Raw genomic sequence first — 25,980 nt, 5'->3', positions numbered from 1 at the left:
CACACACTGACCCCCACCCCAACCCCCGGCATGCTCGGCATGCTCGTCTCCCCCTTGACTGCTCTCCCTCTGTCTATTGAGCTTTCAAAATATTGTCCCGGAGTTTATCTTCTGTGGGCCTTGCCTCATCGGTTGCAGGTGTGCCTGACGCACACTTCCAATTGTCAGTGTTTTGTTGTCATTTACTTAGGTTCCCCCCAACCCAGTGTCAGCTCCTAGAGAGTTGACATCTTTAATTCGAGACTGTGCCTCCCTTCCCCACGTCTAGCACGGGGCTGGCGCCCAACTAATGCCTAGAGAATTGACCAGAGGGCTGGGCAGGGGGTACAGCTGGGGGCACCTCAGGGAAGCAGGTTTCTCCGCTACCTGGCCCCCATTCATCCTCTCAGTTCGCAGGGGCCCCATCTTCTCCAGGGACAAGCCGGGATAAGGAGGTTGGGCGGCGTTCTAACCCAGGTACCTCTCCACCGTTGCTCGGGTGAGCCAGACCTGTCCCATCCCGTCCCTCTTGGAGGGCCCCACTTGTTTCGTTGCCCTTTTAAGAAAGAGGAAATTCTTCTCATAAACAAGCGCCTCAACCAGAGCGCGGAGCCCAGCTGCCTGCCCCGCTACATCCCCGGGAAATCGGGGGTGCTTCCAGGCATAGCGCCCACTCCAAGCTCAATCTAGGGGAAAGGGCTGGTAGCCCCTCCTCGCCGCCGACTCTCGCCACAGCTCAGGGGCTGGAGTCCGAGGGACGGGAAGAGGCAGGAGGGACTTGGGGGAGCCTAGAAACGGCCCAGGGAACGTCTGTAAAGTGCAGTCTCTTCAAGGGGCGAAAGGGCGCCGGGCCGCTCCCTGCGGCCGAGGGCCTTCCCCGCCCACAGAGCTCACCCCACCTTCCCGCCTGGGCGGATTTCGAGGCCCCCGGGCGCGAGGCCCGAGTGACAGCCTCGGCGCAGTACCGGCGCTCGGGATCGTCCCTGCCCCTAGGGGGAGCTGGGAGTCAACGCCCAGGGAGCGTTAACGGCGCGGCGTGGGAGTCCCGGCCGCCTGGTCCCCTGGGGAGATGGCAAAGGAATTGGGCCTCAGAGGCACCGACTCTTGGGTTCCTTAGGACTTGGCGCCCTAAGAGGAGAGAACCGCGCTTCTGTTTTACTGCCTGGAAAAGGGGTTTCAGGTGGAACAGAAAGGCTGAGGCCACTCCAGCGAGAGTGGGAGGGGGACTATTCTTGATGGTTCAGGGATTTTGTGCTTTCCTGTTTCCGTTTCCCTGCTCTTTTGGATAAGAAGTGAATTAGCGTTTATTTATCATTTTCAGACTCTATTTTAAGTACCAGTTTGGAGCCTGTCGCACCCCCAATTGGGTTGGTCTGTCAGGTCACTCCTATAGGTGCTCAATAAATACTTTAGGAATGATTTTTTAAAGTCTCAAGTGCCAGGCTCTGTGTTAAAGTGCTTTATTTACATCCGTTGCAAGGTTGGTGTCCCCATTTTATAGTTGAGAACACTGAGATCCGGTAGTTAATCACTTGTCCGAACTAGCAGACAGCAGGTCCCTACGGAACCAGGGGAACCAGGGTTGGCCTGTTTCCAGAACTCCATCTTGCTGCCTCCACACACCGTCCCCGCCCCCCACTGGTCCAGCAGGCCAGTCTGCCCCACTCATTACACCCTCGGCCAGGCCCTGGGTGGGAGCTCATCCAGAGGTCTTCTCCTGATCCTCTTCAGGAAACCCATACAGAAAGTGTTGGTGGGAACCGTGGGCCAGAAGGGTGGCTCCATGGGTGATGAGACAGGTCCAGGCCTGGAGGAGGGGTGACCATGAGTAGGAGAGAGGACAAGACCTTTGCGGAAGCCCCAGTGCATCCCCCGCTAAGCCCTCCATCTGTTGTCTCCTCTCCTTGCCTCCCCCATCCCCAAGGCGCCCGCTGACCCAACAGTACCAGGTAGGTGGTGAGGCCCAGGTAGATTGCGGCCAGCAGTGCCACAAGGCTGAAGTAGGCAGGGTGGGGTAGGCTGGGCAAGTAGCTGACCACAAAGTAGAGGTTGATGGCACAGATCAGCACCATGATGGAAGAAGTGAAGGCCTTGCTCACCCTTGGGGACGAGAGGGAGGCTCAGGATTGGCTGCATCTCCTCCAGTGCCCACAGCCAGGCTGGAGCTAAGGTGGGGGGCGGATACACAAAGCCAGCTTCCCAGGGCTGTGGGCCCTGGAGCAGACCCCTGGCCAACTTCTGCCCCCTGGGCCCTCCAGGCACCACACCGGCAGGATTTGGCAAAAGCAGAGTCTGAGGTGAGGGTGCGGGGGAGCTTAATCTCTAGAAACAGCCCCTGGCCCAGGATTCCAGTCCTGGCTCCTCCACTTGCTAGCTAGCTGTGTGACCCTGGGCAAGTTTCTTAACCTCTCTGACCTTATCTGGATAGTGGGAATAATGGGAATTCCTACCTCTTGGTGGTTGTGAGGATCAAGTATGGCAATGTAAGTCCAGTGCTGGGGTTGGGGAGTACTCACGGGCCATTGGTGAACTCCTGCATCAGGGCGGGCATGCTGGTGAACGTGAGGATGGGCAGCACAGCAAAGGGAAGCTGGGGAGAGTCGGGAGGAGGGGGCTGAGGGACCCTGCCCTTAGAATACAGTAAGGAGGGAGGAGCAGGCCAGGGCTCCAGTCACTCTCTGCCTCACTGTGCACCCTTGGGAAAGGCCCCTAACCACTCTGAACCTCAATTGCTCCACCTCTATGCCTTCCAAGGTTGTAGGGGCTCCAAAGCAGGAGAAAGTGCTTGGGGGCTCTGGCCCCAGGCTGCCTGAGCTTGTATGCCAGCTTTGTCACTGGTCACTTAACTGCATGCATCAGTTTTCCCATCTGCAAGATGGGGATAATGGTGGTTCCTACCCCCTGGGGTGGCTGTGGGGAGTACATGAGGCTTGTAGATAAGGTATGTTTAGAATAGCGCCTGGGAGGTAGGGGAGGCTCCGTAGGGGGATTGCCGTGGCTCCTGTTTGGCTCCACAGGGGGAAGGAGGTGATAGGGCCCGCAGGCTCACCAGCAGGCTCTGCAGCACGTTGAGCAGGTCGTTGAGGCCTGACAGGTCCCGCAGGTCCCTGAAGACTGCCACGAGCATGGTGGGCAGGATGGCACAGGAGCGAGTGAGCAGGACTCGGGCGAAGCGAGACCACCGCAGCTTCAGGAAGCCCTGGGGGGGGGGGTGGGCACCTTGGTGGCGGGGTGCAGGACTGCGTTCCGAGGGAGGGACCCTCTATCCTCCCTCAGCCCATCTCATGCCTGGAGGAACACTCTGTTTTTCCATCTTTGAAATGGGGCAGCTCTGTCCATAGTTGGTGGTGAGGGGCTAGATGGGGGGAAATTAGTGGGGGGGGTCCCCTCCCACAGCTGATTGCTGAAGACTAAACCGTGTTGGAGAAAAGGCTCCTATTAGTCCTGGGTTTGCAGTCTCGGGCCTCACGTCGCTGAATCTCAGTTTTCTCATCTGTAAAGTGGGGCTTATAAGGGCACCCGTTGGGCTGCCTTAAGGATCAGGGAAGCGGATGTCCGAGTAGTGTGCCTTGTCCTCAGTCCCCTGCCCTCCCCGGCCCGCCCCAGCCCCACCTCCATCACAAACTGTCCCGCGTAGGTGCCGGTCATGGTGGAGCTCTGCCCGGCGGCCAGCAGACCCACCGCCCAGATGTAGAGGGCTGCGGGGCCAAAGAGGCAGCCCAGGATCACGCCCTGGAGGGAGGGGTGTGGTCAGACCCATGGACCCGCCCCTTCTCGCGCAGGCTCCGCCCCCTCTCGCGCAGGCTCTGCCCCTGAGGTGGGCGGGGCGAGGAGACCAGCTGGATGGAGCCCTTCCATGCCCTCCCTGCCTCGCGCTTACTCCTTGGTAAATGTCCACCGCCACTGTAAGGTTGTTCATGGGGAAGATCTTGGCGTAGTCGTGCAGGCTGCTGTTAGCACAGACGTTGAACTGCGGGCACCGGGCAGTAGGAAGGAGATGTGAAGCACACACTCAATGTTGGAAAATCAGACCTCCAAGCCTTGACCAAGGGCTGAAGACTAGTGGCCCGCGGGCTGAATCCAGCCAGACATATTTTGTTTGGCTAACAATTTTTTTTTTTCTTTAGTGTGAATTGGTTGACAACGTTTACAATTGAGAAGATTTAACATGAGACCCTGGTTTCCAGCTGCTCTTGGATTGTAAGAGCTGGCATTACCACAGAGAGACAATTGGCCGGCAGTGACTCAGGCTGCGCCACAGGCCCTTCTCCCTTACATGGGACCCACTTCCCACAGCTCTGTGACTCGGCTGGTCTTGAAGGCAATGTGTGACTATGGTTTGCCATCCTATTTAGACCTCTCTCCTTATGCTAAGGAGCAGAGACCCAGGGAGGGCTATGACCTCACAAGGTCACACAGCAAGGCAGTGGCAGGGCCCATGTCCCCGGAGGCTTGGCCAGTCTGTCCCATCCCCACCCCACCCCGTCAGCGTTCAGTAAGCGCCCAACACTGGCTAGCAGTTGTTAGAGCCTTGGGACAGAGACTCACTCAAAAACTGAGACAGGGGCTTCCCTGGTGGCGCAGTGGTTGAGAGTCCGCCTGCCGGTGCAGGGGACACGGGTTCGTGCCCCGGTCTGGGAAGATCCCACATGCCGCGGAGCGGCTGGGCCCGTGAGCCATGGCCGCTGAGCCTGCGCGTCCGGAGCCTGTGCTCCGCAACGGGAGAGGCCACAACAGTGAGAGGCCCGCGTACCGCCAAAAAAAAAAAAAAAAAAAACTGAGACGGGCACAGTCCCAGATCCCAGAGAGCCAGGGAGGAGCTGGCCGGCTCCTTTGCTTTCAGAGCCCGCTCAAATGTCACCTCCTCCAAGAGGCCTCTCCTGACCACATGGCCTAATGTAGTAGCCCCTCCCTCACCACACCCCCAGTTATGTTTCATCATCCCCTTTATTTCCTTCACAACATCGTTCATATTTTCCTTTGAAACCGATCAACCGATTGGTTGATTTGTTTCCTGTTTGCTCACTGCCTCCGAATTTAATGTGCAAGAGGGCAAGGTCTCTGCATCATTGACTGCTGTATCCCTAGGGCCTAAGACACTGGCTGATACATAACGAATGCTCGATAAATCTTTGCCGAATGAATGACAGTTTATCTACTGATAATGAAGATTATCACTAGAAACTCAAGAAAAGAAATTGACTGCCTTCATATTCCTAACCCCACGCTCATGCTTAGGCAGGCACCCCCTCCCAGAATGGCCTCCCTGCAGTTTGCTGGGCAAATCCTGCCCATCCTTTAAGGTGCAGCTGGAATGCTGGATCCTCCAAGACTCAGCTCCGCCCCCCAATCACCTCCCCTGGACCTCTGTGCCTTGTAGTCCCTGGCGTGGGGCTGACCACGTGCAAGCCTACATGTGGCGTGTCTCCCCAGTGGGGTGGGGAAGGGACTCCTGGCCAGAGGCCAGGGTCGCAGACTCCCTCCCCTACCAGTTTCCTGGAGTGCAGGACAGAGATTCGAAGGGCTTAGCTGCACTGTTTGGAGTCCCCAGCAAAGCCTGAAGGGCATGTGCGTATGGGGTGTGCCTCACCGCAGCCTGGTTGGTTTGCTGGTAGAAGGCTTGCCCAAAGACAGCCACAACGAAGAGGTTGATGAAGAAGGAGACAGACAGGGCGATGGTGGCTTCAATCAGGAAGTACATGTTGGCTTCTCGGATGTCTGCCCGGCAGGTCCGGTCTATCTCTCGAGACTATGAAAGTCAAAGGGAGAGAAGCACCAAAGTCCCTCAGAGTCATCCCAACGTTCTTTACCCTCACACCTCTATCTATGTTCCCCCCAAACCCCAGTTCTTTCTAAAGCCCCCTACATGGCCGTCTGGGATTGGCCTTTGTTTCTGCCTCAGGGCCTTTGCACTTGCCAGTCCCTCTGCTTAGAATCTCTTTCCCCCTGGTCTTCCTTCCCATCCTTCATGTTTCAAAGGCCTTTGCTGACTCCTTTTCTAAAGGAGCCCGCTCCTCAGTCATTCTCCATCATACTTCTCTGTTTTGTTTCCTTCAGAGCACCTTTCACAATCCATTTCTTTCCTTTATTGTTTACTTGCGCATGGTCTGTCTCTCCTACTAGAATGCATGCTCTAAGAAGGCAGAAGACTTATCTGTCTTTTCATCACTGACCCCCAGCTCCCAGCACACAGTAGACACTCTATTATTGCATATTGAATAAAGAGTGATTCACTTCCCTCCTAAATTCACAGAGTTGGGAGCCAAAGGGGCGGGGCTCCAGCCTTGGGGGCGGAGCCAGTGTGGCTTTTAGGGAGAGAGCATGTCTCCCTCCCCTCCAGTCTGCTCACCTTGACCAAGGCTGAGTGCAGGTAGATGTTGTGGGGCATGATGATGGCGCCAATGATACCCACAGCCTGCAGCAGCTCGGGCTGGCCGCAGCCAGGGCACGAGGGCAGGAACAGGCCTCGAAGAAGTGCTCCCTGAGCAGGACGTGCCACCACATACTGTGGAGAGGAGCCCCGTCAGGCTCCACCCCACCCCTGAGCAGCCATGCTCACCCTCCACCCCAACCCTGGCCGCTAGGGAGCATGGCTAAGGTCCGCCCCCCCCCCTCCCCTCAGGCTCTGCAGGGGGCAGAGTGGGGTGGCCTTGGTGTGGGGACGTGGTACGGCTTCCCACCTCATAGCCGAAGGTCAAGGCCATAATGGTAATAAGAAATCCAAAAAAGGCTTCCAGCTTCCGCAACCCTAGGGGGAGAACAAAGGGGCAGAACAAAAAAACCAAACAACCAAAATTATAACATAAGCAATTATTAATGGCTGGTATCTTGAGCACTTTGTTCCAGGCACTGTGCCAAGTGCTTAACATATAGCGCTCAGTGAAGGCTCACCACAGCCCTGTGACCTCTGTGCTATTATCCACATGTTATAGATGAAGAAACAGAAGTCTAAGCAACTTGCTCAAGGCCATACAGTCAGAGTGAGGTTGCCAGGAGCACTTCTCCCAATTCAGCAGAGCATCAATCAGCTCCTACGTTCATTGCTAGTCCCCCACTCGCCAAGTCCCCTATGGGATGAGAGGCACACCCACCGTAGTTATCGAGGAAGAGGAAGAAGAACGTGTCCACGATGGTGATGAGGACACCTCCCCAGAGTGGGATTCTGAAACCAGAGTGGCCTGCATCAGCCTCGCCCGGTCCAGGAGTCTGGAACTCCCTCCTCAGGGCTAGAGACTGTAGAATGTGGCCTCCCAGGAGCAGGCACTCAAGTGGCCCCAGACAGCTAAGGGAGAGGGGAGTGGGAGTGTGCCAGAGACGGGAAAATGGCATATACACGCTAGGAAGGGCCAAGCTGTGTGGAGGACCACATGGTAGGGAGCTTGGGGCTGCAGTCCTGAAGGCTGCATTGGTCACTGACATCTGTGTGATTTGAGACAAGTCACTTTACATATCTGGGTCTCCATTTCCCCATTTGGCAAATTGGGCAATAGCTCTGAGTCAGAGGTGACTGGAGGATGAAGTGGACGCAGGGAAATAGAAGGTCTGGGGAGGAAAAAGCAACTGTTCCCAGCCCTGGACTGAACAGTTGGGGGCCCCCCGGAGTACCGTCCAGCTGAGAGCAGGTTGAATGCGATAGCTGTGCCAATGACTTCCTGCATATCTGAGCCCACGATGGCTAGCTCGATGGTCAGCCAGAGGAGGGTGCGGGGCACCTAGGGGGAGGTAATCCCGTCATTAAGGCTGGACCAATTATTTGTCTGTTGTCTCAGCCCTACACTGACTGACCTTTCTGTACCCGGCTCTATACTCCTGGGCTGGAAGCCTGCAAACTACATTTGCAAGTCAGCCTGCCAGCGGGCTTCCAGTTAGGTTTTCATGGTGTAAAATTAACCAACAGCAACTTCAATTAAATAGAGTCAGGAGATGAGAAGGGGAAGCTCCCACGCCCTGCGAAGATAGCAGAGCCCAACAGGAAGAAGAAAGACTCCTCTTCGTTCCCAGCAAGGACTCAGCCACTGAAAAGCCATGGACTCTTTGTTTACTATCGGCCTGCCAACTTCCCTTTCCCCTCCATAAAAGTGTTCTCCTTCCTTTGCCGTGCAGACACTTGCACGTGGCTCCCCATGGCTGCAGACTCCCCGGTCCTCTGCTGATCCTGAATAAACCCATCTTCGTTGGAGAAACATCTAGCAGGCTATTTGTTTTAGGTCAACAGCAGGAAATAGTTAAAGGAAACGGAAAGGCAGGGAGACATCATTTTTACCCCCCGCTTCTGGAGCTGGCACCAGCAAGGGCGCCAGGCAATATGGGCTCCGGTCAGCAGTGGCGGCAATGATTCTAGAAGCTTGGCAGCGAATGATGGCCCCTGGGCTCCTGCCTAGCAGCTTTCTCATCCCTGGGTAACACCTCCTTCCCTGGCTCCTTCAGCTCTTTCAACACCTTTGTGACTTGCATCACTGCATTAGATACCTTTGAAATATCTAGTGGCATAATTTCTGTGTGCCTGCCTGGACACTGACGACAGCCAAGTCCCCAGTGTCCAGCCCAGCCAATGATTATCCGGAGCCAACGCCCACCTGTTTTTCACCTTGGGCAAGTCCCCTCTTCAGGTGCTTCCTGTCCAGGTGCACCAAGCTCACCTTAGGGTAGTAGAGATGACAGACCTCGCCCAAGTCCTTGCCTGTCACCACGCCCAGCCGGGCAGCAAGTCGCTGGCAGAGCAAGCCCAACACAGTGGCCCACAGCAGTACCCAGAGCAGCTGTGAGAAGCCAGGGAGAGGCCGTCAGCCAGAGGGACCAGTCTCTGATAAGCCCTGAGCTGCTGGGACCCTCTAACCAAGGACACCCCTCTGGGGAGCGAATGGGGGAGATGGAGCTAGAAGACACCCCCCCACACTCCCACAGGGCTGCCTCGGGGACCCTTTTGTGGTCCATTTGAACTTAACACCTGTTCCCAGGAACACTGGCCATGCAGGCCACTCTGGGGAAACGTGGCAAGCTGAGGGTCTCCACCCCCTTAGCCTGGTCACCCCCTCCCCACCGTGCCCCGACTCAATCACTTTGAATCCAGCCACAGCCCCAGCCTGAAGATCCGACTCGATGTTTCCTGGGTCCAGGAAAGCGATGCTCATGAGGAAGCCGGGCCCCGTGAAGGCCCACAGTTTCCGCAGGCTGAACGCGCCCTGTGGAGGGAAGTGGAGTGAGGGGTCTTGGACACAGGGTTGGGGGCAGCCCCCAGGTGAGCCCCTCTGGGATCCTGGGCCCAGGCTGGCCAGCCCTGCCCTCCATTCCCCATTCCTGGAGCTGCCACCCTGGGGCCGGGGTGGGGGGGGGAGGAGGTTAGTGGAGCACGGCGGATTTGCTGAGTCACGGCAGATCAGCTTTCTGGATTGGTCAGGTTCTGTGGTCTACATTTGACCAGCCTGCCTGGGGCAGGCCCTGAGTCAGCAGATCCTCAGAGCCCAGAGGGTAGCTTTCCTGGGCCAGCTCCTCCCTGCCCAGTCCCTTCTCAGACCACAGGGCCTCCTCTCTGGAGTCCACTGAGCCTAGGGTCTCCCCAACCCCCATTCCGGGGGTTGGTCTGGCAGCCTGGGCATCTGCTAAAGATTCCGGGAATGCAGGGTGATATTCTCTTAGAAGCCAGCCAGCAGGCTCCACGTCTCCCGATGCCCTTGTCTGCGTCCTTTCCTTAAATGTTACAACAGATCCTTGAGGCTCCAACCGGAATTCACCCCAGGTCCCTTTCCCTTCCTAGGAAAGCTGAGATTCATCTAGAAAGCCACTTGATACTTTTTAGACAAATATTAAGTGCCCCAGCTAAGCACTGGCGACAGAAGCAGGAAGGCAACAGTTGCCATTGTCCATCGCTGCTGCTCAGAGCTGGAAGGGACTTGCCCTGGTCTTCAGGAGACCCCCCTTCCCCTGTGAGATCCCATGTGATCTTGTCCATCCTGAAAGACCCCAGGAAGTTTCCAGCATTCTCACCGGTTCTGCATCTGGGATGGGGATCTTCTTGCTCAGGTAGGTCCCCCCAGGAGGCTCTTGCTGTAACCCTGGGTTGGGTGGGCTGGAGATGGAGCCATATCTGGTCCTGCTGAGCTTTGGGGGGCCTGTGTCACCTGCAAGGGGCCCCATGAGCCTTGGTGAGTGACCTGCCTCTTTCTGGTGGCCCAGGATTAAAGCCATCTGTCCTCTTCCCACACCTCCTCTTGGCAAAGTGGAGAAATGAAGGCCCAACTGAACAGAAGGCCTTGACTCCCATCTTGGGTCCACCGCCTCCACCCCAGACCAAACATTACAGAAGATGTGTGAGAAGCGGGACCCTCAGGATTACCCTCCTTCCACGTGAGTGCAGAGATTCCCAGACCCAGATCTCTCTCGTCACGGAGGATGTGGCGAGGGACATGGGTTCTGAGGAGGGAAAGCTGGCCCCACCGTGTGTGCACCTTGGCCTCATCCCTGCCACCTCCAGCAGCCAAGGAAGCTCCAGGGGCTCCAGATCCACAGAGATGAGGCAAGGGGGCACTCTGCCCTGGGGGATTGAAGACCCCAACCCCAGGCTGGTGTCCTTGCCCCCCTGACTCTTCCCCTCCCCCACCCCCATCCAGGCTCTGTCCCCGGAGGGGGCCACTCACCTGTCATGAGGACCGCAGACTCAGGCACTCTGCACAAGTGGTGTGCTGGGCAGCCCTTCTGGCCACGCTTCCTCTCTGGGTGCTGGTGAGTGTGTGAATCCACACCCTCTTACCCATCCTCAGCTGAGCTGGGCTGTCCTCACATACACGGGGCATTGTGAAACACTTTCCAAAGGCAGAAGTGGCCAGCTCTGGTGGAAGGGTCTGGGTGACCACAGTATGGCCATTTGTTCCCCTCCTGGCCTGAGTCCCACAACTCCTCTGGCTCCCTTCCAGGCACCCCGAGTTCTGTGCCTCTCAAGTTAGCTCTGATTTCAGGCACTTCCTGCCACTTGGGCATTCATGTCTAGATCACGTGACTGCCCCCTGCCTCCCCCTTCTCTCACCCTGCACAGTCAGACTCTTCTCCTTTTCATTCTTAAGTCCCATGGCCAGTGGTTGGCCTAACAGGAGGAAGGGAGTTCTGATGCCTACCTCGACCTCAGTTTCCCAGGGTGCCTCAGAGGAAAAGACCTTCCAGGCACTGCCACAGGGACATGCATTGAAGATTCAGGCCAAAGAGATCCTCAGAAGGAAGGGGCGCTGGAATTCTGGTCCTTGTTCTGCCACCGATTCACCTGACATTGTCACCAGAGCGTGTCCTGTCTCTGATCTTGTTTCTTCTGTTAAAGGAAGGGCTCAGACTAGCTAAGTGGTTAAAAGTTTAGGTGTCCAAGGAGGCCAGGCAGGTAAGATGAACTATGAAACAGGTTGGGAATGAAAAAAATAGTGCCAGCTCAGGACTTCCCTGGTGATTTAGTGGTTAAGACTCCGCGCTTCCACTGCAGGGGCCACGGGTTTGATCCCTGGTCGGGGAAGTTCTGCATGCTGCCGCAGTGCAACCAAAAAAAAAAAAAAAAAAAGTGAAAAATAGTGCCAGCTCAGTGCTGAATGACAAAAGATGCTAAGCCTCAGTTGGGGGGTGGGTACGGTCATAGGGAGTGGTGGACTGTAGCAAAACAAAGGTCATAAACTCTGTCTGAAGAGGGCAGTGCTTACAGAGTTCCAGCCAATTGTCATGTGGAAATGTGGGTCCACTGTCATCATGTCCTCTGACTTGTCAAGGATGCTGGAAAATGTATGCAACATATGCTTTTTGAATACTAGGCTAAATTTTTTTGAAAATCTTGTGTAATCTAAACATACATTTCTATGGGCTGGATTCACTTCAGGGTGACCAATCTATTACCTCGAGACCGTTGCAGCTCCCAATCTCTTTCTCCTTGCCAGCTGCCAGCTCCTTTATCCCCCCACTTACCTCCTACAGAGTCTTCTCCCTGCCATGCCCTGTAGCCTTTCTTTTCTGCCAAGAAGATTCAGACCTTGAACTGTCATGGGGTTTCCAACTCCAAAGTCTGTGACTTCAGGACTCAGAGAAAATCGGGGCAGGTTCTCACATCCAGACCTGATCTGGGATATGATGTATCCCCATGTTGAGTCCAAAACTTGAGCCAAAGCTTAGGAAACCAGGGTGGGGAGAGGCAGCCAATTTCCTGGCTCCTCATTGATTGAAGAGGCTGGAGGGACAGGAGAGGCGTGGGTGTGGGTAGGGGGGTGAATGGCGGGTCAGAGAGGAGGGAGCAGCACTGGGGTTTGTCGCTCGTCGTGCAGTCCTGTTGCTCGAGGTACGGTCACCATCCTTGACCTCTAGGGTTTACACCGGTTTGCAGTCGCTACCTTGGACTCACATGGTGGTGGCTGGGGGTGGGGCTGGGGTAGGATGCTGTGATGGTTTAGTTTTTTGTGTCAGTTTGACTGGGCCATGGGGTGCCCAGTAATTTGGTCAAACATTCTGGGTATGTCAGTGAGGGTGTTTTTGGAGGAGATTAATATTTTAATCAGTAGACTAAGTAAGTCTGATTTCCCTCCCTAATGGTGTATCATCCAACCAGTTGAAGACCCGAAGAGAACAAAAGGCTGAGTAATGGAGAATTCTCTCTCCCTGAGGACTGCTTCCCCCCCACCCCGGTACGCGGGCCTCTCACTGTTGTGGCCTCTCCCGTTGCGGAGCTCAGGCTCCGGACGCGCAGGCTCAGCGGCCGTGGCTCACGGGCCCAGCCGCTCCGCCGCATGTGGGATCGCAACCACTGCGCCACCAGGGAAGCCCCTTTTTTTTTTCCCCTTTTGAACTGGAACACTGATCTTCTCCCGTCTTCAGACTTGGGTTGGACTAGAACTTACACCATTGGCCCACCTGTTTCTCAGGCCTTCAGACTCGAACTGGGATTATATATGCCACTGGCTCTCCAGCTTGCAAATCTTGGGACTTCTTGGCCTCTATCCTCGCATAAGCCAGTTCCTTATTATCTATCTATCTATCTCTCTATCTCTCTATCATCTATATTTTTATTGGTTCCGTTTCTCTGGAGAACCCTGACTAAGACAGATGTCTTCCTCTTTGCATCTTTTGTGGGGCCTTCCCTATAGTTAGGAACTCGGTGAGTATAACTGATTAATGACTGATCAATACCCTGCACAACCTCTACCCTACAGAAGAGGCAGTATGTGTGATGGTTAAGAGCAGAGGTTTCGGGCTTCCCTGGTGGCGCAGTGGTTGAGAGTCCGCCTGCCGATGCAGGAGACACGGGTTTGTGCCCCAGTCCAGGAAGATCCCACGTGCCGCCGAGCGGCTGGTCCCGTGAGCCATGGCCGCTGAGCCTGAGCGTCCGGAGCCTGTGGTCCACAACGGGAGAGGCCACAGCAGTGAGAGGCCCGAAAAATTAAAAACTTTTGCTCTGTGAAGGACCCTGTTAAGAGAATGAAGAGACAAGCTAAAGATTCAGAGAAAATATTTGCAAACCACATATCTGACAAAAGACCAGTATCCAGAAATAGGGAAATCTCTTAAAACTCAAGAGTGAAAAACCAAACAATCCAATTAGAAATGGGCAGGGAGTTCGCTGGTGGTCTAGCGGTTAGGATTCAGTGCTTTCACTGCTGTGGCCCGGGTTCAATCCCTGGTCGGTGAACTGAGATCCCACAAGCCTCGTGGCGTGGTCAAAAAAAACAGTCCAAAACAAAACACCAAACAAAAAAAAATGGGCAAAAGTCATGAACACACATTTCACCAAACAGGATGTACAGATAGCAAACAAACATATGAAAAGTTGTTCAGCATCATTAGCCATTAAGGAAATGCAAATTAAATCATAATGAGATATCACTACACAACTAGCAGAATAGCTAGGATAAAAAATAGTCACAATACCAAATGTTGGTGAGGATGTGGAGAAACTAGGTCGATCACTGATATGTTGCTGGTGGGAATGTAAAATGGCACAGCCACTCTGGAGATAGTTTGGAAATTTCTTTAAAACTTAAAGATGCAGGAATTTCCCTGGCAGTCCAGTGGTTAAGACTTCGCCTTCCAATGCAGGGGGTGTGGGTTCGATTCCTGGTCAGGGAGCTGGGATCTCACATGCCTCACAGCCAAACAAACAAACAAACATAAAAAACCCCATAAAGCAGAAGCGATATTGTACAAATTCAATAAAGACTTTAAAAATGGTCTGCATCAGGGCTTCCCTGGTGGCGCAGTGGTTGAGAGTCCGCCTGCCGATGCAGGAGACGCGGGTTCGTGCCCCGGTCTGGGAGGATCCCACATGCCGCGGAGCGGCTGGGCCCGTGGGCCATGGCCGCTGGGCCTGAGCGTCCGGAGCCTGTGCTCCGCAACGGGAGAGGCCACAACAGTGAGAGGCCCATGTGCCACAAAAAAAAAAAAAAAAAAAAAAGGTCTACATCAAAAAAATCTTAAAAAAATAAAATTAAAGATGCAACTACCATAGGATTCAGCAACTGCACTCCTGGGGTTTTTTTCCCCCCAGAGAAATGATGACTTATGTGCACACAAAAATCTGTACACAAATATTTAGAGCAGTTTTATTCATAATAGCTCAAACTGGAAACAACCCATAGCATCCTTCAACGGGTGAATTGTTAACCAAACTACGGGACATCCATACCATAGAATATACTATGGTACTCATACCATATACTATGGTATACATTTATCCCAGAGAAATTAAAACTTGTGTTCATACAAAAACCTGTGTATGAATGTTTATAGCAGCTTTACGTCTAATAGCCAAAAACTAGAATTAGCCTAGATGTCATTCAACAGGAGAATGGTAAAACTAACTGCAGTGCAAACCACGGATTACTACTTAGCAGTGAAAGGAACAAACTGATGATATACACAGTAACTTGGATGAACCTCCGGGAAATCACGCTAAAGTGAAAAAAGTCAATCTGAAAAGTTTACAAGTTTTACTATTACATTATATAACATTTTTGCAATGACAGAATTTTGGAAATGAAGGTCATATTTACCCCTTTTTTCCTTTTACTACTAAGTTGCAGCCAGTAGAGATGGGTGAGGTTGGGGGTGGAGAGGGATGTGGGTGTGATTCTGAAAAGATAACTTGAAGGATCCTTGTGGTATTGGAACTGTTCTGTATCTTGACCTTGGTGGAGGATACACAAACCTACACATATGAAAAACTGTACAGAACTTAATACACACACATGAGTACAAGTAAAACTGGGGATATCTGAAAAAGAGCAGTGGATTTTGTCAAGGTCAATATGCTGGTTGTATTCTTTTTTATTTTTTTAATTTTTGGCTGCATTGGGTCCTCATTGCTGCGTGTGGGCTTTCTCTAGTTGCGGCGAGCGGGGGCTACTCTTCGTTGTGTGCTTTTGTAAATTGGGTTCCAAAATGTCATTGGTCACTGTCAGTTCTTCAGAACTCCAAATACATTTTCTGTTAAAAGCATTGACGCACGTGGTGGTTTAATTCTCAGTCTCACCCACCAAAGGCTTTGGATGCAGTGTATCTCAAGCATGGGGCATTTGTGATGATTAAATAACAAAGGGTAGGGCTTCCCTGGTGGCACAGTGGTTAAGAATCCACCTGCCAATGCAGGCGACATGGGTTCAAGCCCTGGTCCAGGAAGATCCCACATGCCGTGGAGCAACTAAGCCCGTGTGCCACAACTACTGAGCCTGTGCTCTAGAGCCCGCCAGCCACAACTACTGAAGCCCATGCTCTTAGAGCCCATGCTCTGCAACAAGAGAAGCCACTGCAATGAAGAGTAGCCCCAGCTCACTGCAACTAGAGAAAGCCCACATGCAACAATGAAGACTCAATGCAGACAAAAATAAATAAGTAAAATAAATAAATTTATTTTAAAAAATAACAAAGGACAATTCTGATGCAATATATCATAAAACAAAATGGGGAAACGATCGAACTAAACAAGAATGGGTTTTTTAAAAAATTTATTTATTTTATAAATAAATTAGGTCTTCGTTGTTGTGCATGGGCTTTCTCCAGAGGTGTCAAGCGGTGGCTACTCTTGGTTGTGGTGCACAGGCTTCTCATTGCGGTGGTTTCTCTTGTTGCAGAGCACGGGTTCTAGGTGCGCGGGCTTCAGTAGTTGTGGTACGTGGGCTCAGTAGTTGTGGCTTACGGGCTCTAGAGCACAGGCTCAGTAGCTGTGGCGCACAGGCTTAGTTGCTCTGCAGCATGTGGAATCTTCCTTGATCAGGGCTCAAACCCGTGTCCCCTGCATTGGCAGGCGGATTCTTAACCACTGCACCACCAGGGAAGTCCCTAAGAATGAGTTGTAGCGGGAATGCTGGTGTTGGGGAAACATCAGATTTAACCAAAAGAAGGGAGGAGGACGACAGAGATTCAGAAGGTCAAATCTGCACCTTCCAAGGGCATTATCAGCCCTGTTTTTAAATTTTGTTGTCAAATGTCAAAATGTAAGACTCTTTTTTTAGGGCTCCATTGATCTATAGCATTGCTCTTAGTTTATCTGCTTGTATTATGGCTTCTGGTGGGAAGAAAAAGCACAGAAACAGGCAGGCATTCAAGTATTTGCCTAACCCACTTTCAGGGCCTCTTAGGCTCCCAGACAGAGGGCAACACTTTAGTTGTGTTCTTGTCAGGACAAGACCATCTTCTCCTGAACCCCTTGCAGTAGCTCAGACATTCCATGCTCCCTCCCTCTCATCTCCATGCCTTGGCATATGTTGCTTCCTCCTCAAACACCTCTGCCTGGCAAACAGCGTCTCGTCATTCAGGATTCAGTTATGGTGTGACCTTTTCCAGGAAGCCTTCCTTGATTTCTCCAGGGCTAGACTGTATACTCCCGTAGCACAAGGCCTTCCCTGTCTACCCCGGCAATTAAAAGCAATGAAGCTGCTGTCAGTGACAATGCAGTAGGGAATGGAGCAGTGTCTGGGTACCTGGGGAAGGGGAAAGAGAGTGTACAGTCAACGCTACTCTGGACGAATCTAAAGCAGGAAGGTGACTCTTCTCTGTTCTGGGGTCTGTCTCCAGAGAGCCATCTCTGATCTATTTATCAGAGTGGATTCACATACGGCCTTGAGCCAGGCTCCCTGGGTCTAAATTCTGGTTCTGTCACTAATCAGTTGCGTGGCCTTGACCTTAACCTTTCCTTCATCTGTAAAATGGGTATAATAATAGAACCCACCTCATAGGGGTATTGTGAGAATCACATGACTTATGTGTAGAGGGATTAGAATAGTAAGTGCTGCATAGGGCTTGCTCTTATTATTATTATTCCCTTCCCTTTCCCTCCCTGGGTTCTCAACACTAGGTCAAGTCGCATTAAACACTCTAATATTGCAGGTAGCACTTTGCATGTTCTATACTTACAGATTCATCCGCGGGAGAGCCTTGGCTGAGGTCTCTTTCCTTCTGAATGGACTGTGTGTCATGCAGGTGGGGCTTGGTCCTGATACTCCCACAGCATCCCCACACCCTCGTCCAGTGCCTGGCATGTCACGAGTGCTCAATCTTTGTTTTTTCTTTGTTCAGAAACATATATAGCTTAGGACTATGGAGCAAGAAGAGGGGGGTCATAGGAGTTCTGGGGACAAATGATACGATCTAAAAACAAACTGGTCTTGAAATGGATGTCACAGAGCAGGCAGGGAAGTGGCAGACTCCTTCTCAAGTTACCTGATGCAAGAGTGCTCAGCAGGGGCTTCCCTGGTGGCTCAGTGGTTAAGAATCCCCCTGCTAATGCAGGGAACATGGGTTTGAGCCCTGGTCCAGGAAGATCCCACATGCCACGGAGCAAGTAAGCCTGTGCACCACAACTACTGAGCCCACGTGCCACAACTACTGAAGCCCATGTGCCTAGAGCCCGTGCTCCGCAACAAGAGAAGCCACCGCAATGAGAAGCCCACGCACCACAAGGAAGAGTAGCCCCCACTCGCTGCAACTAGAAAAAGCCCACACGCAGCAATGAAGACCCAACGCAGCCAAAAATAAGTAAATAAATATTTTTTAAACAAAGAGCGCTCAGCAGACAAAGAATGTCCGTGGGTTGGATGTTACTGCCCTCCCGCCTTCCCCGCTGTGGCAGAGTATCAGGAACTGGAGGGAGCTCCCAAGATCTCTACTGGAACATTCTGGGTGCATTGGGTTGAGTCAACTTTGGTTTCAGTTCTCCATGGATGAAGAGAACTTGCCAGGGCCTAGGAGGCCCTTCAAGACCCAGCCCTCCCTACCTCAGCTTCTCCCTCATCCCCCCTCCGCCCCACTGTGCATCAGCCTCACTGGCCTTCTGTCCCCAACATGCCATGCTCAGAGCCTTTGCACTTGCTGTTCCTTCTGCCTTAAATGCTTTTCCCACAGCTCTTCACAAGTCTGACTCCTTATCATTCACATCCCAACTCAACTGAGATGTCAGAGAGGCCCTCCCCGAAGTCTCCACCCTCAACTCTCCAACCTTGAGTCCCTTTCTATCCATGACTTGGCCTTGTTTTCATAAATGTCTGAAATTTCACATAAGAAATTATCTTTTGTGTTTATCGTCTGTCTCTCCATGCTATCTGCAAGTGCCATGAGGCTAGGAACTGGATCTTGTCCCTGCTGATCTCCCAGGGCTCAGAACAATCCTGGCACATGGAAGGAGCCCAATATTTGTTGAGCTGATTGCCTGATTGAATGAAAAGACCTTATCCTCTAGAGCTGTTGCTGTCCAGTCTGGTAGCCACTAGCCACATGTGGCTATTTAATTGAAATTAATTAAAATTAAAGTAGGGACTTCCCCAGTGGTCCAGTGGTTAAGACTCTGCCTTCCACTCCAGGGGGCGCGGGTTCAATCCCTGGTCAGGGAACTAAGATCCCACATGCCACACCGTGCAGCCAAAAAAATGAAAGTAGAACTTCAGTTCCTCAGTCACATTAATCACATTTCTAGTGCTCAGTGGCCACATGTGACTAGTGGCTACCATATTGGACATTGCCGATAGAGAACATTTCCATCATTACAGGCTTGTAGATATTGGTCCATATTGTCCGCTAGAGTGCAAAGCTTCTCTGGAGGCCCTCATCTCTTAGCTGGTGTGAGGAGTGAATAGATGGAAGGATGGAGCCTGCAGGCCCATTACCATCTGCCTCAGGGGAGGGTGCCTCCTATTTGTGACTGAGCTGCGGCCAGTATTGGGCAGGAACAAACCAGCCATTGGCCAGAACTGTCATTAGCAAGGAACCTAAAGGAGGTGATGATTGCCTTCCACCCTATTGTTAACTGGGGACCCTCCACGCAGTTTGGGGCTTGCTGCATACGGTGGGAACCCGGGAGGAAGGAGGAGGAGTGTGAGAGCTGGCGATGGGGTAGGGAGAGGGGGGTTTGGAAAGCTTCGGGGGTGGTGAGCAAGGCCGGTGGTGAACACATCGACTGTTTTTTTTCTTTGGCGGGAGCGGGCAATTATGCTAGGTGGAATCTATAATGATTCTGTGCGCGACTAAAGGTGTGGGTTTTTGGAATCCAACGTCCAGCTTGGAATCCTACTTCCCACGTGTTTACTCTGTTACTCAATCTTTTCGTACCTCTATCTTCTTATCTGTAAAATAGTGATATTGATCATAACAACAGCTAGGAAGAAAGGCTGAAAATCGCGCGATAAACCCTGTTCACGGTTCCTATGCTTAGCCCGAGACACGAGACGCTGGCCAGAGAAGGATCCGGCTCACAGCCGAGCCTCGGGAGGGCCCCGTTTATTCCCATAAAAACCGCAGACAGGAAAGCGCGCCTCCCGGGTGCCTCCCGCCCGCGTGCCGCCCCAGCCCAGCCCGGACGCCTTGTCTTCCTGCCTCGCCCCGGCCAGCTGGGCCCCGGGGGACCGCCTTGCTGCCCGCCTAGCCCTCCTCGCCCTCCAGGCCCTCCGGCTCCAGCTCGTGGAAGGGGCAGGGCCGGTTGGAGGAGCGCAAGGCCGGAGTGGGCGGGCGTCGCATGGCAAAGGGGCCGAAGTACTCGGCGGCGAAGGTGACCACTTCGGCCGGCTGGCGCAGCAGCAGGAAGAGCAGGAAGTCGGAGATGAGCGCCTGGGCCTCGGGGTGCTGCCGCAGATAGCTGTTGTGGCTGAGACGGAGCTCCTCCTGGAGGGGTCCGAGCCTGAGCCGGACCGGGACCGCCGCGCCCCAGGAGCTCCCCTCCCCTTCGCCCCATGGAGGGCTTAGGGACGCTGGAGTCCCCTAGCCCCTAGGGGTGATGCATTTCAACCGAGCAGAAAAAGTGATCAGTAAGGGTGAAGTGTACGCCCAGGGCAGGGGATGGGGGGGATGGGGACCTCAGGCTGGCTGCAGCCCCTCCTCACCTTCCGGTCCACGAACCTCGAGTAGAGCTCCATGTCCTCCTCCCACACCAGGGGTTTCTTCTCAAACACTGGTTTAGGCTCAATATCATCTGGGGGTGGGGGCGGGTGGGAGGAAGGCTGCGTGCCTATTCCGACCCCAGAACCTTCCTCAGATACAGAGGGATGCCCAAGAACACCAGTTCTGGTCAGGCTCAGGTGAAACCCCAGGGTTCTGGCCGTATGGGCGAAGTTGCTGGACGGGGTTCCCAGCAAAATGATCGTCCCCGAATTGCCTTGGGGACAGGGGCTGGAGAGCAAAACTTCTCCATCTCATCTCAGGCTCTGATCCGGAGCCATGGCACACTCAATCCACCCATGCACCCTGGAAGGCTCCAGGTTTCCTCACCTCACCTCCACTCTCCCACCAGCCAAGGGCATCACTCACCCACTTCCCTCAAGATGGGCACCTTGGTGATCATGCAGCACCCCGGGGAGCCCACCTGGATCCTCTTGGCCAGGTGCCTGGAGTGCAACACAGAAGAAGGTATGAGTCTTCCTAGACCAGCCCACTCCGTTAAAGGGTGTTCTGGGGGCCTCCCTTTACTACTGTCCCCCTCCTCCCCTCCTCCATTTGTCTTTGAGTTCCAGAATCCTGTTCATTTCTAGATCCCCAGATAATGGCCCCTGCTCTTCAAACTGGGGACTGTTCCTGCCCTGGAGATGTGTGCACGTGTGCAAGACCTTTAGAGGTGTGAGCACGAAAAGAATCACGAGGGAATTCCCCGGCAGTCCAGTGGTTAGGACTCCGAGCTTTCACTGCCAAGAACCCGGGTTCAATCCTGGTCGGGGAACTAAAATCCTACAAGCCATGGGGCCAAAAAAATTTTAAAAAATAAAAAGAATCACAAGCCTCCTGCTATGTGATACTCAAAATAGAAACAGCAAGTTAAATTATGAAATAAGGAAAGCCCACAACGTTCTGGTTACTTTTTCTTTTTTTTTCTAGTATAGTGATTCTGTCAATACCTCTTTGGAAATTTCAAGAAACAAATGCTTCTCCCCCTCCCGAATTTTCTCAGGATTTGGTGCGTGCACTTTGCTGGTGACAGTTTGGCAGTGTGCTGGGATGCTTCTCCCAGCCTGCTGATTTTATCAAGTGGTGAGCTGTTCAAACTTGGGTGATTTTCAGTATTACACCTACACCTGTGGCAGCTGCTTTAGCTATGCCTTAGGCCCTGTGGAGTTGACCTTGACTTCCTCAGCCATTCAGGGCTCTTTGGTGAGGTTTGGGAGGCATTGTGAAGATCAGGAGAATGAGTGAATATATGAAAAAGGGTGAATGAGTGGATAAAGCAGGGGCACTCAGATCTCAACAGCAAGTCTTCCTGGTGGTGTCAGAAACAGGACTCTCCCTTTGTCCCGACCCGGCCAAGGAGGTTGAGCTCCCATGCTGTGCTCAATACTGCCCCTTTCACCCCATGGGGTCAGTAGCTCACCCATCAGAGAGCAGGTAAAACTGGCAGGACACGGGGATGCCCTGTTCCGAGTGTACAGTCTGCTCCACAATGAACACTTCCACCTGCTCATGGCCCACCTGGATCGTCTGGGAGCCCAGGCCTTGCTGGCAGCAACCAAAATGAAGGGAGGGAGGTGAGGTGGATTCCCACCGGGGCCTCCCCGCACATCTCACCCTGGCTCTTCTCTCCAGATTATAGCTTCACTGCTTGTTCACCAGTGATAAGCAGCCCTTGGCTGTCCAGACCCTTAGGTGCCACAAGATTCGAGTTGCACCCCCAGATTAAGTTGGGGTTTTCTCATAGAGAGCCAGCTCCACCCTGCTCCTGCCCCAACCCGTCCCCATGCCAGCTTCATGACCAAGTGCTTCTAGTTGGCAGAATGTGTAATAGGTGTGCGTGTGGGTGAGGGTGGAGGCTGGGCTATTTGTGGGGAGGGGGTAGTGGGACGCTGAGGAGGGACTAGATTGAGATTTATGGCTGCCTCAGGCCCGCGCAAGCTGCCCATTGTAATTGAAATTTAAATCCCTGGGGACTTCCCTGGTGGCACAGTGGTTAAGAATCTCCCTGCCAATGCAGGGGACACGGGTCCAGGAAGATCCCACATGCCGCGGAGCAGCTAAGCCCGTCTGCCACGACTACTGAGCCTATGCTCTAGAGCCTGCGAGCCACAACTACTGAGCCCGTGTGCCGCAACTACTGAAGCTCACACACCTAGAGTCTGTGCTCCGCAACAAGAGAAGCCATTGCAATGAGAATCCCGCGCACCACAACAAAGAGTAGCCCTAGCTGGCTGCAACTAGAGCAAGCCCGAGTGCAGCCACGAAGACCCAGTGCAGCCAAAATAAATAAAAAACTAAAAATAAATAAATAAATCCCTGTTACGGCAACAGGGAGAAAAGTGCTAACATAAAAACATTTCAAAGAAAATTGGGGGAAAATGGTATGTGCCTGTTTGTGTCAAACACATTGCTGTTTGTCATGTTTGTGATAGAAAAGACAAGAGTGTCATTTAGGAAGTTGGTCATATCAGCCCCCAAAGTGTGTGTTCAGAGGCATGTCTTCAAAATCACATATTACAGGAAGTCCTAGGTAGGTTGATGATGAAAGTTTAGCCAAAATAAGAGAAAAATAAGAAACACCCTTCAGGGTTGAGACATAATAAAATAAATTTTAAGTGCAGTTGGAGATGTTACATTTCCTGATCTTAAAAGAATATGTCTTTAAAAGTGGCCCCTAAGATGTTTTCTTTTTCCTGGACTGACTTTTGTGCAAAAAGCGTTGCTTTCTTCCACTGCTCCCACCTTTTGGTCCTTCTCGCTCACACCACTTGCCTCACACTTGGTCTTCCCTCTAACAAATGCGATCTTGCTTTTTCTCCTGCTTCAGCCCCACGCCCCGGGTTTATCCCCACTCCACCCCCTTTTCCACTCCACAGAGCTGTCTTTTCTCCCAACTCAGCATTCTCCTTGCCCTTTCTAGTTCTCCCCAGACCAGGTCCCCCACCCAGGGAAACCCCTCACGTAAGTGGAATAGCAGAGTTTGCCCTCGTTGTCCAAGGCCAGGAAACGGGCGTTGCTGGGCACTGTCTGCCGCCAGGCCATCACCCTCAGCAACACCAGGTTGGCGGCCTGGGAGACGAAGCCCGCAATGGAGTGCCAGGGGAAGAAAGTCGCTTCGGTCTTCACTTCCTGTTCAGGACAAATCTGGGTCAGGGACCTTGAGCCGGGAAGTGGAGGGAGGTTGGGCAAGCCAGGTGTTGAGCATATGGTCCAGTCCATATGGTCCCTAGTCCAGGCTCCTGGCCTGACACCATCTGTTCCCTGTTCCTGGTTCCAAAGAGGATGTAGAGTATGGCTCCCACCTGGCTCTCATCCTTACCTCACCCTCCTTGATGATTCTGGTCACGGCCAGCTGATCATCCTGCTTCAGCAAACTCATCTTCCGCTCCACGGGGAGGACGTGGAACTAAGGGCCAGAGCATGGAGGGGAGAATCAGGGACTCACGGGATCATATACGAGCGAGATCTCCCAGAGGTCGTCTTGTCCGTTCTTCATAAATGAGAAAACTGAGGGGAAATTTGGATAGCAAACTTTCCATATGTGGTCAAGGCTGGGGCCCCAGGAGGTACCTTGATGAACTCCTGATAATGTTGTTCCACAACCTCCAGTTTCCACGAGAGATAGCCTGCGGGGAGGAGGTGAACACTGCTGTCACGGGAGACAAGGCTGGAGTTTGCAGGAAGGGAGGCGGTGGCCTGGGCTGGAGGACTCAGGTGTAGGGTGGCCCGAGGAAAAAACTAAGGCTGTGATTAACTTCCCTGTCACCCCCATGTCCCACGCCCTCTCTTTGCCTCATTCTAGTACCAAGGTGAAGTCAAAGCGTTGGTCTTGAGTGAAGGTCCCGGGAGTTGGGGGGTGGGAGGGGGAGGGAAGTGGAGGAAGGGTGGGGGTAGAGGGTGTCAGGCAGCTGGAACTCTACCCAGAATGGAGTTTCCGCAGAGTATTTTGTCCATAAAGCCACGGCTAAAGGCATGCACAAATGGGAAGTACTCCATGACACCAAACTGGTCTTTGTATTTCCCTCTCTGCACCTCAATGGTCAGCTCTCCCTGAGGCTCCCCTGTGTCCGAGACCATGACCAGAGTCTCCGAGAAGAATAGCATCAGCAGCTCCTCTTGCCCTGGGTGGGTGAGGGTCCCATGGGGACAGTTAAAGCCCCAGCTCCTAGGTCTCAACTCTCGGACCCCACCCCCCCGGCCACCAGTGCGCCCACAGTCTCCACCCACCCCCTCCTCATCCCAGGTCCCCCAGGTGGCCCCTGCCTCCCCTCCATTGGCCTCTATAGCAGTCAGCAGGTGAAGACGCCCCTGCCCCAATCCCCACCACTCCCTACCACACCGTGTCCCTGGGGTCTTCCCTTGAAGAATATCAACTAATGGGCCTCACACCCTTTGTGAGTCCCAGGAGAATCAAGGCTGAGAGAGGGGGTGGCCAGGCCTGGGCTTTCTCTCCTCCCTCCCGTCCGTACTTTTGCCCGCCCCCCGCCCCCCCCCCCCCCCCACCACCACTGCCCAGGCTCACGGAGGGAGTTGAGGAAATGGATGGCTTCAGCATTGGCCTCTGGGGGTGGCAGCCTCTCTTGGGCTGAGGGCTGGTGGTCCTTGGCTTTGGAGCCTATGGAGGGAGGAGAGGTTGAGTCGGCAGATGGCGGACCCTGGGAAGAAGGACAGGAGTGGGGCAGGGGTCCTAAGAGCAGAATCCTCCAAGGCCACCCCAGGGTGGATGATGAGGAAGAAGATGCCCCACCCCTTTCCAGGTCCCCACCCCAAACTCCTCAGCCCTCTTCTCACCTTTGGATTGAATTTTGGAAGACATGTTGCCTCCTGCTAGCCAGTTTGTATCCAGCTGTCTCCATGGCAACTGGGAGCTAGCTACCGCCTCTTAAAGGGCCATCAACCCATTTCACTAAACACCCAGACCTTGGAAGAATTGGTAGGAACTGTGGCTTCTGCGATTCAGCCCAAGCCTGAGGTATTGTCCAGCAGAGGGAGCATTTGACATGCTTAGGAGGCAGGGGGGATGACATGGATCGTAGAATGACCTTACAAGTGTACTTTGAAGTTCAATTCTTACTGGGATTGTAAGTAGAACCAAAACATAGTTTTAAAAACCTTAAATTTTACTATATTTATATGCTTACGTTTATTAGATTGCATTAAAAGTACTTGGGAAGCTGGTTTGTCAATTTATTTTAAAAATTTTTTAGAGAATTATTTTTACTTATTTTTCCCAATCAATTGCTTTTGGCAATTGCGATTGCCACTGGGCAGTCCAGTGGTTAAGACTCTGCGCTTCCACTGCAGGGTGCAAGGGCTTGATCCTTGGTCGAGGAACTAAGGTTCCGCATGCCACGTGGTGAGGCCAAAAAAAACAAAGAAAACCCAGTCAATTGCTTTTAAAAAGGAAGTAGAATATATAGAATGAATAAATATGGCATAAACATATTTACGGCAGTTTTAATTTTGTAAAGAGAACCAATTATTAATTAAAGCTCCCTTAAAAGTTAGTAATAACATTAGATAGATTTATGATTAGAATGATATGACTAAGTTGAACTTAAAAGTTTAAAAATGCTTATGTTTTAAAATTTGCATTTTAAGAAATTGAGTTCTAATTTTTTTAAAATTTAT

At 52.8% G+C, this 25,980-nt stretch overlaps 2 protein-coding genes across 7 annotated transcripts; both read right to left on the bottom strand.

The window, feature by feature from the left end:
• Positions 1-1,423: 1,423 nt before the first annotated feature.
• Positions 1,424-10,708, bottom strand: SLC11A1 (solute carrier family 11 member 1). Of its 6 annotated transcripts, none has more exons than XR_010839201.1 (15): positions 10,614-10,706; positions 9,964-10,097; positions 9,039-9,161; positions 8,619-8,738; positions 7,585-7,691; positions 7,071-7,141; positions 6,660-6,727; positions 6,329-6,484; positions 5,570-5,728; positions 3,860-3,949; positions 3,592-3,711; positions 3,029-3,178; positions 2,496-2,569; positions 1,926-2,144; positions 1,424-1,786 (listed from the first exon to the last, which is right to left on the bottom strand). XR_010839201.1 is itself a non-coding variant. In XM_059052129.2 (15 exons), the coding sequence occupies exons 1-15, from the start codon at positions 10,618-10,620 to the stop codon at positions 1,679-1,681; spliced, it is 1,641 nt and encodes a 546-aa protein (XP_058908112.1). In that variant the 5' UTR covers positions 10,621-10,708; the 3' UTR covers positions 1,424-1,678. The 6 variants fall into 6 exon arrangements, 5 of the variants coding, with proteins under 5 accessions (XP_058908112.1, XP_066882970.1, XP_066882969.1 ...); XM_059052129.2 differs by having other exon boundaries at positions 1,926-2,079; positions 10,614-10,708; XM_067026869.1 differs by having other exon boundaries at positions 2,079-2,144.
• Positions 10,709-17,515: 6,807 nt separating this feature from the next.
• Positions 17,516-25,200, bottom strand: CATIP (ciliogenesis associated TTC17 interacting protein). Its single transcript, XM_067027415.1, is given in 11 exon segments — positions 17,516-17,521; positions 19,837-20,076; positions 20,295-20,383; positions 20,719-20,795; positions 21,770-21,894; positions 23,311-23,478; positions 23,669-23,755; positions 23,920-23,975; positions 24,270-24,470; positions 24,872-24,964; positions 25,141-25,200. Coding segments are annotated over 11 exon segments (1,167 nt in total). The 5' UTR covers positions 25,166-25,200.
• Between the last annotated feature and the right edge of the window lie 780 nt (positions 25,201-25,980).

This window comes from Kogia breviceps, chromosome 2 (assembly GCF_026419965.1).
Source record: "Kogia breviceps isolate mKogBre1 chromosome 2, mKogBre1 haplotype 1, whole genome shotgun sequence".
In the NCBI taxonomy this organism is placed as follows: Eukaryota; Metazoa; Chordata; class Mammalia; order Artiodactyla; family Physeteridae; genus Kogia; species Kogia breviceps.
The sequence above is the reverse complement of the archived record's forward strand: the minus strand, read 5'-3'. Positions and strand labels throughout refer to the sequence as shown.